Consider the following 13,838-nt stretch of genomic DNA (forward strand, 5'->3'; position numbering starts at 1 on the left):
CCCCGCAAGAGAGAAGTCGGATGGCGATTGAACTCCATATATTGCCTGGATCTGGTGCCCTGGAGACACATGTCAAGAACCGCTGAACAGGGCCCTTCAAGTCAAGCACCGCTGAACAGGGCACCGCCGTCTCAAGAACCGCTGAACAGGGCCCTTCAAGTCAAGCACCGCTGAACAGGGCACCGCCGTCTCAAGAACCGCTGAACAGGGCCCTTCAAGTCAAGCACCGCCGAACAGGGCACCACCGTCTCAAGAACCGCTGAACAGGGCCCTTCAAGTCAAGCACCGCTGAACAGGGCCCTTCAAATCAAGCACCGCTGAACAGGGCACCGCCGTCTCAAGAACCGCTGAACAGGGCCCTTCAAGTCATGCACCGCTGAACAGGGCCCTTCAAGTCAAGCACCGCTGAACAGGGCACCGCCGTCTCAAGAACCGCTGAACAGGGCCCTTCAAGTCAAGCACCGCTGAACAGGGCCCTTCAAGTCAAGCACCGCTGAACAGGGCACCGCCGTCTCAAGAACCTCTGAACAGGGCCCTTCAAGTCAAGCACCGCTGAACAGGGCACCGCCGTCTCAAGAACCGCTGAACAGGGCCCTTCAAGTCAAGCACCGCTGAACAGGGCACCGCCTTCTCAAGAACCGCTGAACAGGGCCCTTCAAGTCAAGCACCGCTGAACAGGGCCCTTCAAGTCAAGCACCGCTGAACAGGGCACCGCCGTCTCAAGAACCTCTGAACAGGGCCCTTCAAGTCAAGCACCGCTGAACAGGGCACCGCCGTCTCAAGAACCGCTGAACAGGGCCCTTCAAGTCAAGCACCGCTGAACAGGGCACCGCCTTCTCAAGAACCGCTGAACAGGGCCCTTCAAGTCAAGCACCGCTGAACAGGGCCCTTCAAGTCAAGCACCGCTGAACAGGGCACCGCCGTCTCAAGAACCTCTGAACAGGGCCCTTCAAGTCAAGCACCGCTGAACAGGGCACCGCCGTCTCAAGAACCGCTGAACAGGGCCCTTCAAGTCAAGCACCGCTGAACAGGGCACCGCCTTCTCAAGAACCGCTGAACAGGGCCCTTCAAGTCAAGCACCGCTGAACAGGGCCCTTCAAGTCAAGCACCGCTGAACAGGGCACCGCCGTCTCAAGAACCGCTGAACAGGGCCCTTCATCTCAAGCACCGCTCCGCTGGGCCCTTCATCTCAAGCACCGCTCTGCTGGGCCCTTCATCTCAAGCACCGCTCCGCTGGGCCCCGCCGTCTCTGCACCGCTCCGCTGGGCCCTTCATCTCAAGCACCGCTCCGCTGGGCCCTTCATCTCAAGCACCGCTCCGCTGGGCCCCGCTGTCTCTGCACCGCTCTGCTGGGCCCTTCATCTCAAGCACCGCTCCGCTGGGCCCCGCCGTCTCTGCACCGCTCTGCTGGGCCCTTCATCTCAAGCACCGCTCCGCTGGGCCCCGCCGTCACTGCACCGCTCCGCTGGGCCCTTCATCTCAAGCACCGCTCCGCTGGGCCCTTCATCTCAAGCACCGCTCCGCTGGGCACCGCCGTCTCTGCACCGCTGACAGGGCCCTTCAAGTCAAGCACCGCTGGCCCATTGGCAGAAGGGGCAGGCCCGGATCTGTGTCGGGCAGGGATGCACGATGCACTCTGGACACCATGCCTCCTCCAGTACCAGTGGAGTCTGTAATCCACCTGAGAGACTGTGGCTTTGTACTCCCCAGGATATGTCAGTGGGCAAGCCACCCACTATAGAGACTTGAGAGACTGTGGCTTTGCACTCCCCAGGATATGTCAGTGGGCAAGCCACCCACTGTAGAGACTTGAGAGACTGTGGCTTTGCACTCCCCAGGATTGAACAGTGGGCAACCCACCCACTGTAGAGACTTGAGAGACTGTGGCTTTGCACTCCCCAGTATGGGACAGTGGCCATGGAGGCCCCTCGTGCATATGGCGTCGTGGACTCATGTGGCTGAGGTGGCCCCCCTTTCCTTCCCCCTGAGGTGCCTGTAGTTTTGCTATCTGATGCCCCTGCAGTGTTCTTTCCAATGGATTCGGGTCTCCTGTGTGGGCTTTGCCCATGTGTCGAGGCCCATTGGCCCACGTACAATGACTGAAACCCAATTTGGACAGGACAATTTACATATGTGTATATAGTTATAGATGTTCAAAATAATTTTTTACTTTGCCGTACAATATATTTAAATTTCATGATCATTTTATTTTGTCTTTGCATTCTTCCGGGGGGTTTGGGGGGTGTCACTCTGAGTTGTTGCTTTGCATTGATGTGTAGGTAGTTGTGGGTGAGGGTGGGTGTGTCGCGTATGTGTGTCCCCGTAATATTTTGCCTCCCCCCTCCCTTGTGTCGTAGGTGCAGTACTCACCGTTGTCTTCTGCGCCGGCGTTCATGCTCCTGGTAGAGGAGCAGGTAGGCAATAGCTGGTAGGATGTGTAGTTCTGGTTCCATGCTGTCCAGATTCCTCGTGGAGTGTGTAGAGGTGATCGTTTTCCCGTTCGTAGTCTGTTTCCACCGTGTTTTTTTATCGCGGGGCTCCCGCCCCGGAAAAGGTGGCAGATTGGTGAGTTGTGATAGGGTGGGCGGTACATTGTCTCCCGCCTGTCTGTTGGCGGTGACCGCCGCGCTGTTTGTTTGTTCCGCTGTGGCGGTCGGAGTGTTAAAGTGGCGGTCTCTGTTGGCGGTTTCCGCCAGGGTCAGAATTCCATTTTTTTGACCGCCTGCCTGTTGGCGGGTTGGCCGCCACTTTAACACCGACCGCCAGGGTTGGAATGACCCCCTAAATCTTTTAAATAATGCAAGTGGAGAACTATCATTGAAATTGATACCTATAATTAGATAGTGTTGTAACAGTACAGTTGTTCCCTGAAGCCAAATAACACCCCTTAAGGGATCATTCCCTACTTTCAGGCCCCAGTCACATTGTCCCAATGGAAACTGGCTTTCAGTATGTAGAGTGAGCTTTGAGTGCAAGGCATAACCTTTTGCCATGCCCAGTGGATGGTGTTACACCTGTGGTGCATGCTGTACAGCGCCTTTGATCATGCCCAGGTGGTAAAGGTAATAGAATAACCTCTTTGGCAAACCAAGTGGACACATCTTATGATTAGGACCTCAATTAAGTGCTTCGTGGGTGTCACCCCTGTCTGCCAGGAAAGCAGGAGTTTGTTATTGAAAGACAAAACTAATGACCCACACACCCTGGGAATTTTCTCCCAGGGTGTGTGGGTCATTTTTCTGTTCAGGTCCTCCAGGATTTTCCTGGTAGTGACAGAAACAGAATACACCAGCTGTCCATTCTCAACAGGGCAGGCAATTTTACGTGTTCAGTTCTACTTACTCCTAAAGGCCCTACTCCGTTGGCCCCCATCAGAAAGATGACAACCTACCTGACAGTCCACCTAATGCAGGAGCCGAACCCAAATAATCTCCTGAACCCTAATATTGAGTGAACCCCAAAGTGAACTTATACAAATCAGCTCCACAGTTGTTCTCATTGGTTAGAAGTAGGAGTCTTCTCTTCCCATCAATACCTCAAATGTAGCAGAGTAATTTAATAATTGTAAACTGAGACGATTCAAAAATTGAGTTTTAGATCAAAAATTAGTTCAACATTTTTATTACAGAATTGTTCACAAAACATTTAAAAACAATGCATAGTTTGTCATAAAGTCTCAGAATACAGAATCATAAATCAGAGAAGAATATTAGTTAGTTAGTTAGTTAGTTAATAAAAAATCCCTGTATAGTTTAATACAATTAAATGCATATTTTCTTAATAAAACCGCAAATTCAACATGGTATGATCATAGTTAGGTCACATGGTGAAATTAAAACAATATTGGAGTTTCAAAAGATTGTTAACACTAACTCTTTTCTAGAGGTAAGAGAAAGCTTCTGCTTGCTTCCTCATCAACTGAACTCCTGAGATGTAAAACCCAATATGAAATATTTTTAACAAAAACAATTAGAATCATGTTTCTCTGCTTGCTTACATCAGAACTACCAGCAGAAATCATTCAAAATAATACATAAAAAACATGATGAAAAATGTCATTCACAATACATGCTTTCTATTACTTCAACCTATTAATGTCACTGCACTCTGGGTTCTGTGGAAAGTGTGTGGAGAGAAAACCTGCAATGGGACACTGATTGAAAGGGGGGAATTAGCAGGAACAAGATGAGCAGCACACCAGAAACTGTATCCATTTTAATTAAATGTCGTCTTACATTAAAAGAAGGCATAACTATACTACATTATTTTTCACACTTCTAAATAAGATATTCATATTGTTTCAAGTGCAAAATCATTCATTCATCAGTTACGGTTGTATGCATCATTAAAATTAGTAATTTGAACATATAACTTGTCACCCAAAATTGAACATGTCAGTACCTGAAGATTTGGCAGACAGTATGCTTTGCCTCGTTTGTAGTGGAATGCATTGTCCACCAATCTCTAAATCAGGCCCTAAGTCGAGTTACTACTGAATGCATTGCATGACCTTTAAACTTGTAAAATACAAGGTTTGCAGGTGGTTTCTTAAACGTAAAGATCAACTGTGCAAACACTTCAGCATTTCGGTTATTAATGGTATCACTTGCCTGGCAGATATTTATTTTGGGAATCACCCTTTATTGGATAAGACCATTGTGGCCAGGTGGGAGTCCAATGGGTTTAGTAAGATCCCTCCTGCACAGAAACAATCATCCCCACAACACAGGCACCCATGCACCATGGTGCAAGGGTGGCTGCACTGGTGCATGGCAGCTATTTATGCGCTAGCGCAGGGGGAGAGGACAGAAATGTGCTGTATCTTGTAGATATGGCACATTTCCACCCTTTCCCAGTGACGCAGGGCCCTGAGACACCCGCTAATCTCTAAAAAAATCATGAATAGTGTTGAACATTAACAAAAAGGTAAATCTTTGAATACCACCTAACATCTCTTGTAATGCAGATATCTAAAAAATGACTAGATGATAATCCGCAAAAAGAGCCTAGTCCAATCAAAACACTACCTTCATTTCCAATTTGGTGTGTTTCCATAGTGCACTTTTCGCTGTTGTGGAGAGAAAAATATCTAAAAGTTTTCAAAGTCCTTCATCGTTAATAAGTCTGTCCTACCGTTTTATGTGTGGATTCTCAATCCTGAGTATGGAGGCTCCCAAGATAACGGAGACTCTGCAGTAATAAAGGTAGCACTCATAAAATACCTTTGTGAATAGGAAGGAAGAAAAATGTAAGTTTACCTTTATGAATCAGGCAATAAACTTTACATCTACATATTCATAGTTACTATTTACTTGTCACTGGTTTGCTCATCTATTCAATTCTAAAGTACAACAGTATAGTCATCACAATTAAAGGAATACATTTAAAGGGTTTATAGTTGATTGCAATGTACTTTATGTGATTTTTTTCCCCTTTGATCATTTGATTGTAGTTCCCACTCCAAACGTTTTCAGGAATAATTAAAATATATTTTTTAAAATGTTTACCATTAAAAAGCTAATAAAATAAATATTGTTTGCAGCTACAGTCTTCCTTGAATTCTGGAAAAGGAGGAGAGCTGTACTCACTTATGACTGGGACCTAATAGATTGGGAAGACGAAGAGGTAAAGTGCTATTAAACTAAATGCTGTATATATAGGGTTTATGAAATCATTATTGACCTTATTTGTATTATACTTCAATGGACTGATTACATGAACAATAAGTATATAAGTAACTTAACAGATGCATATCTATTGTTGAATCTTAAAACTGTATCATAAAAATGTGTGACAAAACGAAGTGGCTATCACATTGCTATTTTGGGACTGTGTCTAAAGTAGGTGTGGTGCACTTCCACTCAAGAGGAACATTAAATCACTAAATATAAGCATAGATGCATGCGAAAACGGCTCACATACTTTAAAATATATTGCTATGAAACATTTAAAAAAAATTACAATAAGATTAGGTAAACAACCTCTATTATCCAATAATGACTTTTGGCACTGTAGTTGTACCCAGTGCCAACCACTTGTACATTACAGCCTGTAGGCAATGTGAGGTTTAACCTACTGATTCCACCAAAAACACTGAAGTATTCATTTCACCGCATTGTGCAGAAGGAACCATTATTGCATACAACAGCTATATGGCTGTTTTGATGCCAGCAGGTTCTCCTATGCCAGTATATATTTTGGGCAATTTGGGACTAACAAGAGACATTACCACAATGATTGTTTCAACTAAGCTAAAATACTTTCCTTAGAGGGCTGTCATAATCCTTACTACACTACATCTGAAAATCACTGCATTAAAAGGAGAGGGTGACTGGTGTGTAGGGGCCATATAGTCCACATATAAGTATCTATATTAAAATAGTACTTGTTGCTATAAATATCTGTATCACAACATTAGTCATACAACCATATTGCTTGGGAACATTTAATCATATGATTATCCAGATATTGATATATGAAAAGCCATAAAATGAATCCAATATAGAATGTTCACATGCTTTTCAGGATGTTTTTGTTTAAATTCCGAATTCTCTCACTTTGCAAATAACAACTTATACTGATTTAGTCCCGGAGACAACTTATTTGCAAGAGAACATATTCATTATTTTCAAAGAGGCCCTACCCACTATTGTAGCAGAAAACAATCCCACACACTGCACCTCTGTACTTAACCCAACATGGAAGAATATGTTTCCCTCTGTGCAGAGCCTGTGTGTCCACCCCAGAGGTATTTTCAAGGAAATGAGCAACGTTGCATCAGTGAACAGCAAGTTCTGGGGACAGATTTTTCCCCTACTGGAATTGATGCCTGCCTGACTGAGTAATAAAGATGGGCCTTGTCCAGATATCAGCTAATATCTACCTGTGACAACATCAGGCACTTTTGATGTTAATTAAGGTCCTGGGCCCAGGCCAGAAGGTCTTCCTGCCAAAGAACATAAACACTTCCCGACACCATGTCCCTTGTTCGGCTCTGGCAGCAGTTTTCAATTCTCATTGAAGGGGCTATTCAGTAGGGGTGTGCAAAAATCATGTGATTCGCTGTAGTGTAATAACACAAAATTACAGCAAAAGTGTGTGATATTATGCATACTTGTGTGAAATGTATCTCACACTCAAATAAATTACTTGAATGCTTCATTCTAGAAAACATTCAGCTAAAACATGTAATTTCAAGTTGATTTCTGGTCACTTCTGTTCACAACACTGCTACTCATCTCTGGAGTTGTAGTTTTGCTCTCAAAAATTACCTGAACAATCCGCTCTGTATGTATCTAGATGTGATTATACTCGGTATACGTATTTTTATGTAGAATGACCAGAAGAAGCAAGATGGTTATTGATGGTAGCTGCAACTTGCCCTGATAAACATAGGATCAATCACATAACAATGCTCCTTGAATAAAATCAGTTGGAATAAAATCATCTGGGGCATAAGCTCCGTGCTGGAAAAGTTTGAGCACACGTATGATTAATAATTCCCCCGGTTTAAATGAAATGTTGATTTGGAAATATTTATATTCTATCATGATTTCTTTAATATTTCCTTGATCGAGGCCTTTTGAGAATTGAATTTTGAAGTTTACTGCTCTGCTGTTGTGCTGGTAGTTCAAATCTACCCCTGAACAATAGTTCAATATGCTTGAAATTAGAGTTCATCTGGTAGAGTAGAGGAATGAGATGGGAGATGAATCTGCATAGGCTGATTAACTAATGAGCCTGTGCATGCTCCCCTTACAGGGACAAAGGAGAAACAAGCTGATGTCTGCCAGCTGTAAAACTAAGGTGCCTTCTGAAGGCATAGAGGGAAAGAACCATTTTTTCTGTGCCAAGTAAGGATAGAAGCAAAGAAAGGCAGGAGGTCTTCCAGACCACAGCTTGATTCTAGTATTTTGAAATTACACATGATCAAAAGCAGAAGATTACCAGTTTGTGGACTGGTTATACTAAAAGTATGTCAATGGTCGAGTGTTGATGTGGAATCTTTGCACCAGTTATAAATATCTAACTGCTAGAACTTGCCACCTCCTCATTTTTACCACAGTACAGGAGAGAGAAAGATTAAGTACCTGATTTGAGTCTTGTTGAAGGGAATTACTTCATCACAAATGGGAAGGATATCCCTTCTGCTGTATTGCGTTCCCATTATCTCCTATGGGGATCGTAATACAGCAGATGGGATATTTGTCACATTTGTGATGGAGTATTCCCTCCACCTAGATCTACATCAGGCTCAGAGACTTTGAACCCCCTGCTGAGAGCACTTTAGGTTTGTGCTTCTGGTAAATTATGGACTCTGTCTCTATGGACCTTGACACTTGTCTCTCCACTCTCTCTGGGGGACAGTAGATGGTAGACGTGCAGGCAACCCTCAAAGAGCGGGCCCTATGGGACTTCTGTGGGCTGGTTCTGACTGCAGATGCCCTGAAAATAAATATCTTAGACTCCTCCAAGACTCCAGCTGCACTGCAAGTGGGGAGGAGGCTGTGTGGCCTGGAGAGTGCTGGCCTGCATTGAAGTGTGCCATATTTATGCTTTTGAGGGAGACCAGGCCAGGAGGTTACTAGGAGATGAGGAGCAGTAAGGCCTAGTAACTGAAGCTGTTCTTAAGTGGAGGGAAAATAGTTTACACAAAGCTCCAGATATTTAACGACATTTAAGAGGCCAGGAGGATTTTGGAAAACACTCTTGGTGGATGCAGCACACCATCAAGAGCAAAACATATCCAATCCTGTTTATAAAGGCTCATGGAGACCTGTAAAAGCCTAATGTGTCCCTGTGCCTGATAGAACCCCTTGTCCTTGGAGGGCAGTTCCCAATGAGTTTCCTGGAGTGCCTAGACTTGAAAAACCTAACAACTTACAGTGGTTCATCTCTTTTCCACAACTCCCCTCCACCTGTCGGGCCAGCTCAACTGCTTGATGCTGATGTGCTTTCCTTCAGTATGCCCTAGTGAGATCTTGTGCCCTAAGTGGTCTAGGTAAATGCTAGATTGTGTCTGTAAACTTTATGACCAAGTAGGGAGTTGCACCACACTGACTTTGGGCCTGACTAAGAAGTAAACTGAGCCGGCTCCCCTTCCTGGGTTGGCAGGACCATACCTGACTGGACGTGATATGGCTAATGTGAGGTCTTAAAAAAAATAAGTGCAAAGATGCATATGTTTAAAGGCAGGAGCAGCTACTTAGAAAATAAAAATGTACCAATGGGCACTTGTGGTTAAAAAAAAAGAAGATAAACTGGCAACCCTCTGAAAGAACAAAAGAATTGCTGCATGCTTCAAGATGTGCTCCATAATTCATATTCCATAATGGGTTGCTTGTGTTTCAGTTCAGTAAAGCCCTAGCCTGGCAGTTCTGCTGGACTGTTTCCAATGGAGCAGTGCCAGGAATGATTTGCATATGGATTGGTCCAAACTGAGGTGGCATGGCGTGCGAAATAACAATGGATTGGGATTTGGCCCAAATGATTACTAGTGGCTGAGATAAATCTAAGCAGTCCAGACATCATTTTTTTGTCTACTACAACCTTAAGTAGGGCAGGAATGCCCAGACGTGGACTCCATGGGCACTGTCACTGGAGCCAAGCTACAGCTTGCTAATGAGTCCTAATAAGGACTTGGTTGCTTGTGTTTCTGCTCGGGGAGACCTGGCCTGTCAGTTCCGGATGCACTTTCCCATTGATGGAGGGTCAAGACTGATTGACATATTGCTGGGTCCAAGCTGAGGTGGCATGGTGTGCAATGTAACAATGGATGGGAATGTGGCTCTGAGTGATTATCAGTGGCTGAGGTTATTCCAGACATTCTACCCATCTCTTTTTTGTGTACCATAAGGCATTGGGCCACGTAGAAAAGATTGTCTACTTGATCCAAGCTGCCCAGAAAGGCTGGGGCTCCTCAAGAGCATAAATATTGGTCTGGGGAGCACCCTAGGGACAGCCATGCACCCCTTCTAGGTATAAGAAAGCCCCAAAGCCATGTTCAGATGTCACCTACAAGTCCTGAGTAACAGTGATAGTGTTCCCTGGAGAGATTTACACTGATTGCAAGTCATCCTCGATCTAAGGTGCAATGTCCCTCATTTGTAGGTCCTCTGAGTTTGCTATGCATCTGAGAATTGTAGGCAACTGTATTCATGTAAAAATAAGACACTGTTGTGTTCAACATTTTACTGCCTTATAGACATGTACTATGGAAAGTTAAAGCTACTTCATATTTCTAATGTCTGAGCATAATTTTTGGAACTGTATGGAACATTTTCTCTGTTGGAAGACACCTCAAATGATTAAATGGCTTATGTTTCATAGACAACTGGAATGATGAAAGGGCTTATGTTTTATATTTGATTAATATGGTGAGAACTGACAAAGGCCTCCCTCTTTATTAGTGTTCCCCTCAAGCTGTTTTAAGCGCATAGGGTGGATATTGAGTTAAAGGGGTTAGGGTCCGCTGGTGTGCAGATTGTTAGAGGCGTCTCAAGTTCAAGGGATCCTGGATAGATTTAGGGGCTTATCTGACCTGTGTGACATTTCTTTAATATGTGTCCCCTCCAATTTGCTCCATAGGTATTTCCTCCTGATATTATGTTCATGTAGTGTTAGTTTTGTGTGCAAAAAATGTGTTTTTGTTTTTAAAATACAAAGCATTGAATGGGCAGCAATATATTAGGCATTTTTATTGCTCTGCCTGAGAATCCGGAGAGCATTGGGTGGGAAAAAGTGGGGCCTGCCTGGTTCCCTGATCAGGTGGCTGCAACAAACAGGCTCCAAGACACCAGTGGCAAAAGACCCCACTAGTTGAAATCGGGGCCCAGTACCTTCTAATTCCTCTAGGGCTGACCAATACAGCTTTCGCAGAGACAGCATCATAAGGTTAATCTTACTACAAGTCTGTGTTGCTCAGTTTGAAGAAGGCTTATGACACAATGATGTAACATGTGTTACTGTAACAACATGTCTAGTCTTCAATTTCTTTCTTCAGTTCCTTCCTAGTATGCAGAAGTTAAGCATTCAAACATCACTTCCTTACTAAGGGCCAGATGTACGACCCTCAGTGTTTGCAACTTACAAGTTCATTTTTGGGCAACTCACAGATTGTGAGTCTCAAACACAGATGTACAACAGTGTCTAAGACACTGTTTGTGGTTCTCAAATGTTTTGCAAGGGACCTGCCTCATTAATATTCATGAGGCAGGTTGTAATTTGCAACCCATTGGGAATGACCGGCATTCACAGGGATGGTGGCCTGCTGGGGTCAGCGGACCACCATGTCTGTGACTAATATTTAAATAAATATGTTTATTTTTACTTTTTTGAAATGCATTCCATTTTTCTTAAAGGAAAATGGGATGCATTTCAAAAATAAAAATGAAATTTGATATTTTTTAGAGTTAGCAGTGGTCCTTGGGACCACTGCCTGCTCTGAAAAAATGTTTGTACCCCCATTCACCCTTTTTCGTTTGTGAATGGGTTACCACACCCTTCAAGGAGTTGGTAAAGTATGAATGTTTTGCGAACCCAATTCCGGGGCGCACAACATTCATACATACTAGTCCCACTCACTATTAGGAAGGGATGCCCTTTACACGCCCTTTCATAATGGCTACTTGCAAATCCTATTTTGCGAGTCGGTAATAGCTACTGACTCGCAAAATAGGTTTGGTACATAGGGAATTGCTTTTTACTGGTTGCAAACAGCCAGATAGTCTGTTTGCGGCCGGTAAAATGTGTTGTACTTCTGGCCCTAAATGACATAAGCACCCCATGGAAATACAGGCAGTTATTGAGCCTTCCAGATGTTGCTTAGAAGCAATGATGAATTCTCAACTCCCCCTACCTGGTGGGATATTTCTTTCTCAGTGTTGTTCAATTTGACTTTCACCCTTTATTTGTGAGGACTCTCTTAAACATCAGAGGATAACTGTTAATATTTACAATGCTATTGACCACAGCACACTTCTGTATGAGGCCTGCACAGTCAGAGCCATGGCCTTGAATCAACTATCATCATTTTTTACAAGCCACACTCACCAAATAGTCAGTTTCTCATGTCATCATCAACAAGATCGCAGGCTGCAATGTGGTATAATGATCCGATCAGTCTCTTACTTAATTCACTATGCAAATTACTCCCCTGACCACAAAAACCAAGTGATAAAATCTTAGTGATGAAGAGTAAGAAGTCAATATTCAGATTGACCAAGGAATATAATATGGCTGTGAAAATCAGTGGGTGTAATGGGACTACAGCATGCATGATCAAAAGTGGATGTTTGGCAGTTAATATAGGATCCTAATATTGATAGTATAGGACCTGATTGCAGACCATTTGTGCGTTGTCTACTAGCTCCCATAGTGGATCTTCATTCTCATACTTCTGTTATATTGGCTCACCCTGTTATAAACTGAGGATCTCCCATGACATAAAGACTCCATAACTGTCTCTAGTGGTTTTCTTTAGAATATTGTGGTCAAACTACAAAGAGACTAAGGCCCTGATTTAGGTCTTGTCCGAGGGGAATACTGCATCAAAATGGTGACTAATATCACGTCCGCCTTTTTACGATCCCATGATATCCAATGGAGAGCATAATACGGTGGACGGTTCATCCATCACATTTGTGATGGATAATTCCCTCTATCAAGACCTAAATCAGGCCCTAAATCTATGCTGGCAGGCTTATTGTTTGACTAAAATGTTATGATCCCCATTCCTCGAAAATACAATATCCTGCTCAACAACATCAATTTAAGATCATTGACCTTGTTCAACAATGCTCATGAGTCTTTCTCCTCGACTTTGTTAGTCAACCAACCATTTGAGGTCGGTAATGTGCCAGGCATTCTATCTGCTCACTGAGATACACATATTTGTGGCATGTAACATTTGAAAAGAGTAACCTTTCCACACCCTCCTTTTCACTCACTGCCCGGAACATGTCATACTCTGAGTCTTAAACATGTTTTGCAGTTGAACAATGTAAATTGCAGACACATCATGCAACATGTTTTCTTATCCTTCTTCCCCAGTTAGGTACGATGGCATAAAAATATAATTGCCCAATGGAGCATGGCAGAAGCACAACAGTGCGTAATTTCAGGTGGGCTTGGTGGCTTCATTGACTAAAGAAACCTGCGTTGGACCTCATGGCCAAAGGTTTAAATCACAATAGATCCACTCAGCCTTCATTCCTTCTGTGAATGATAAAATTAGTTCTGTTTGGTTATGTTATACACCTGTTATTCAAGTGACAAGATACCCCAAGGTGAAAATGTTGCTTTACAAATGCAAATGTTATTGTAACAATAAGAGCAAAGGCAGAAATCTATCTTCAATGTAGAGTGAGCATAAGATAAACTGTGCAGTTTCAACTAGTACGAAAACTTAAGTAGAATTGTAAAGAAATTTTAATAATGGCATTTAGTAGGTTTTGAAAGTGATGAACTTTGCAGCTAGTATACATCAGCTAAAAACCCACATGAACACGTTGTATTAGACAAAGGAAACCCCATATATTAGATTAGATTAGATTAGATTAGATTAGATTAGATCAGATTAGATCAGATTAGATTAAATTTGCAAAAATAAAGTCACTTTTATGTACAATTTAGGTTTGGTATGATGTAAAACTTGATAAATTGATTCCCCTAAAATCTGCCCACATTAAGTTTTGTCGAACAAACTGAAAGGATTGTATTGTTTTCTAATTTTGAAATGCAAGTATACTTACTGAATTTCAAGCGGGACCTAGTAGTACTTTGGGAACTTGGCAACCTGTTTTTTTTTCTACAAGGATAGCATAATACATTTATAGTGT

At 43.2% G+C, this 13,838-nt stretch overlaps 1 protein-coding gene across 3 annotated transcripts in view; it reads left to right on the forward strand.

The window, feature by feature from the left end:
• ANO3 (anoctamin 3) overlaps positions 1-13,838 on the forward strand; it is a 1,608,515-nt gene that overhangs the window by 1,097,709 nt on the left and 496,968 nt on the right. For all 3 annotated transcript variants that reach the window (XM_069221955.1, XM_069221956.1, XM_069221954.1), the window contains one exon: positions 5,543-5,625. In XM_069221955.1, coding sequence (XP_069078056.1) covers positions 5,543-5,625 — 83 coding nt within the window. The remainder of the gene's footprint in view (positions 1-5,542; positions 5,626-13,838) is intronic.

This window comes from Pleurodeles waltl, chromosome 3_1 (assembly GCF_031143425.1).
Source record: "Pleurodeles waltl isolate 20211129_DDA chromosome 3_1, aPleWal1.hap1.20221129, whole genome shotgun sequence".
Taxonomy (NCBI): domain Eukaryota; kingdom Metazoa; phylum Chordata; class Amphibia; order Caudata; family Salamandridae; genus Pleurodeles; species Pleurodeles waltl.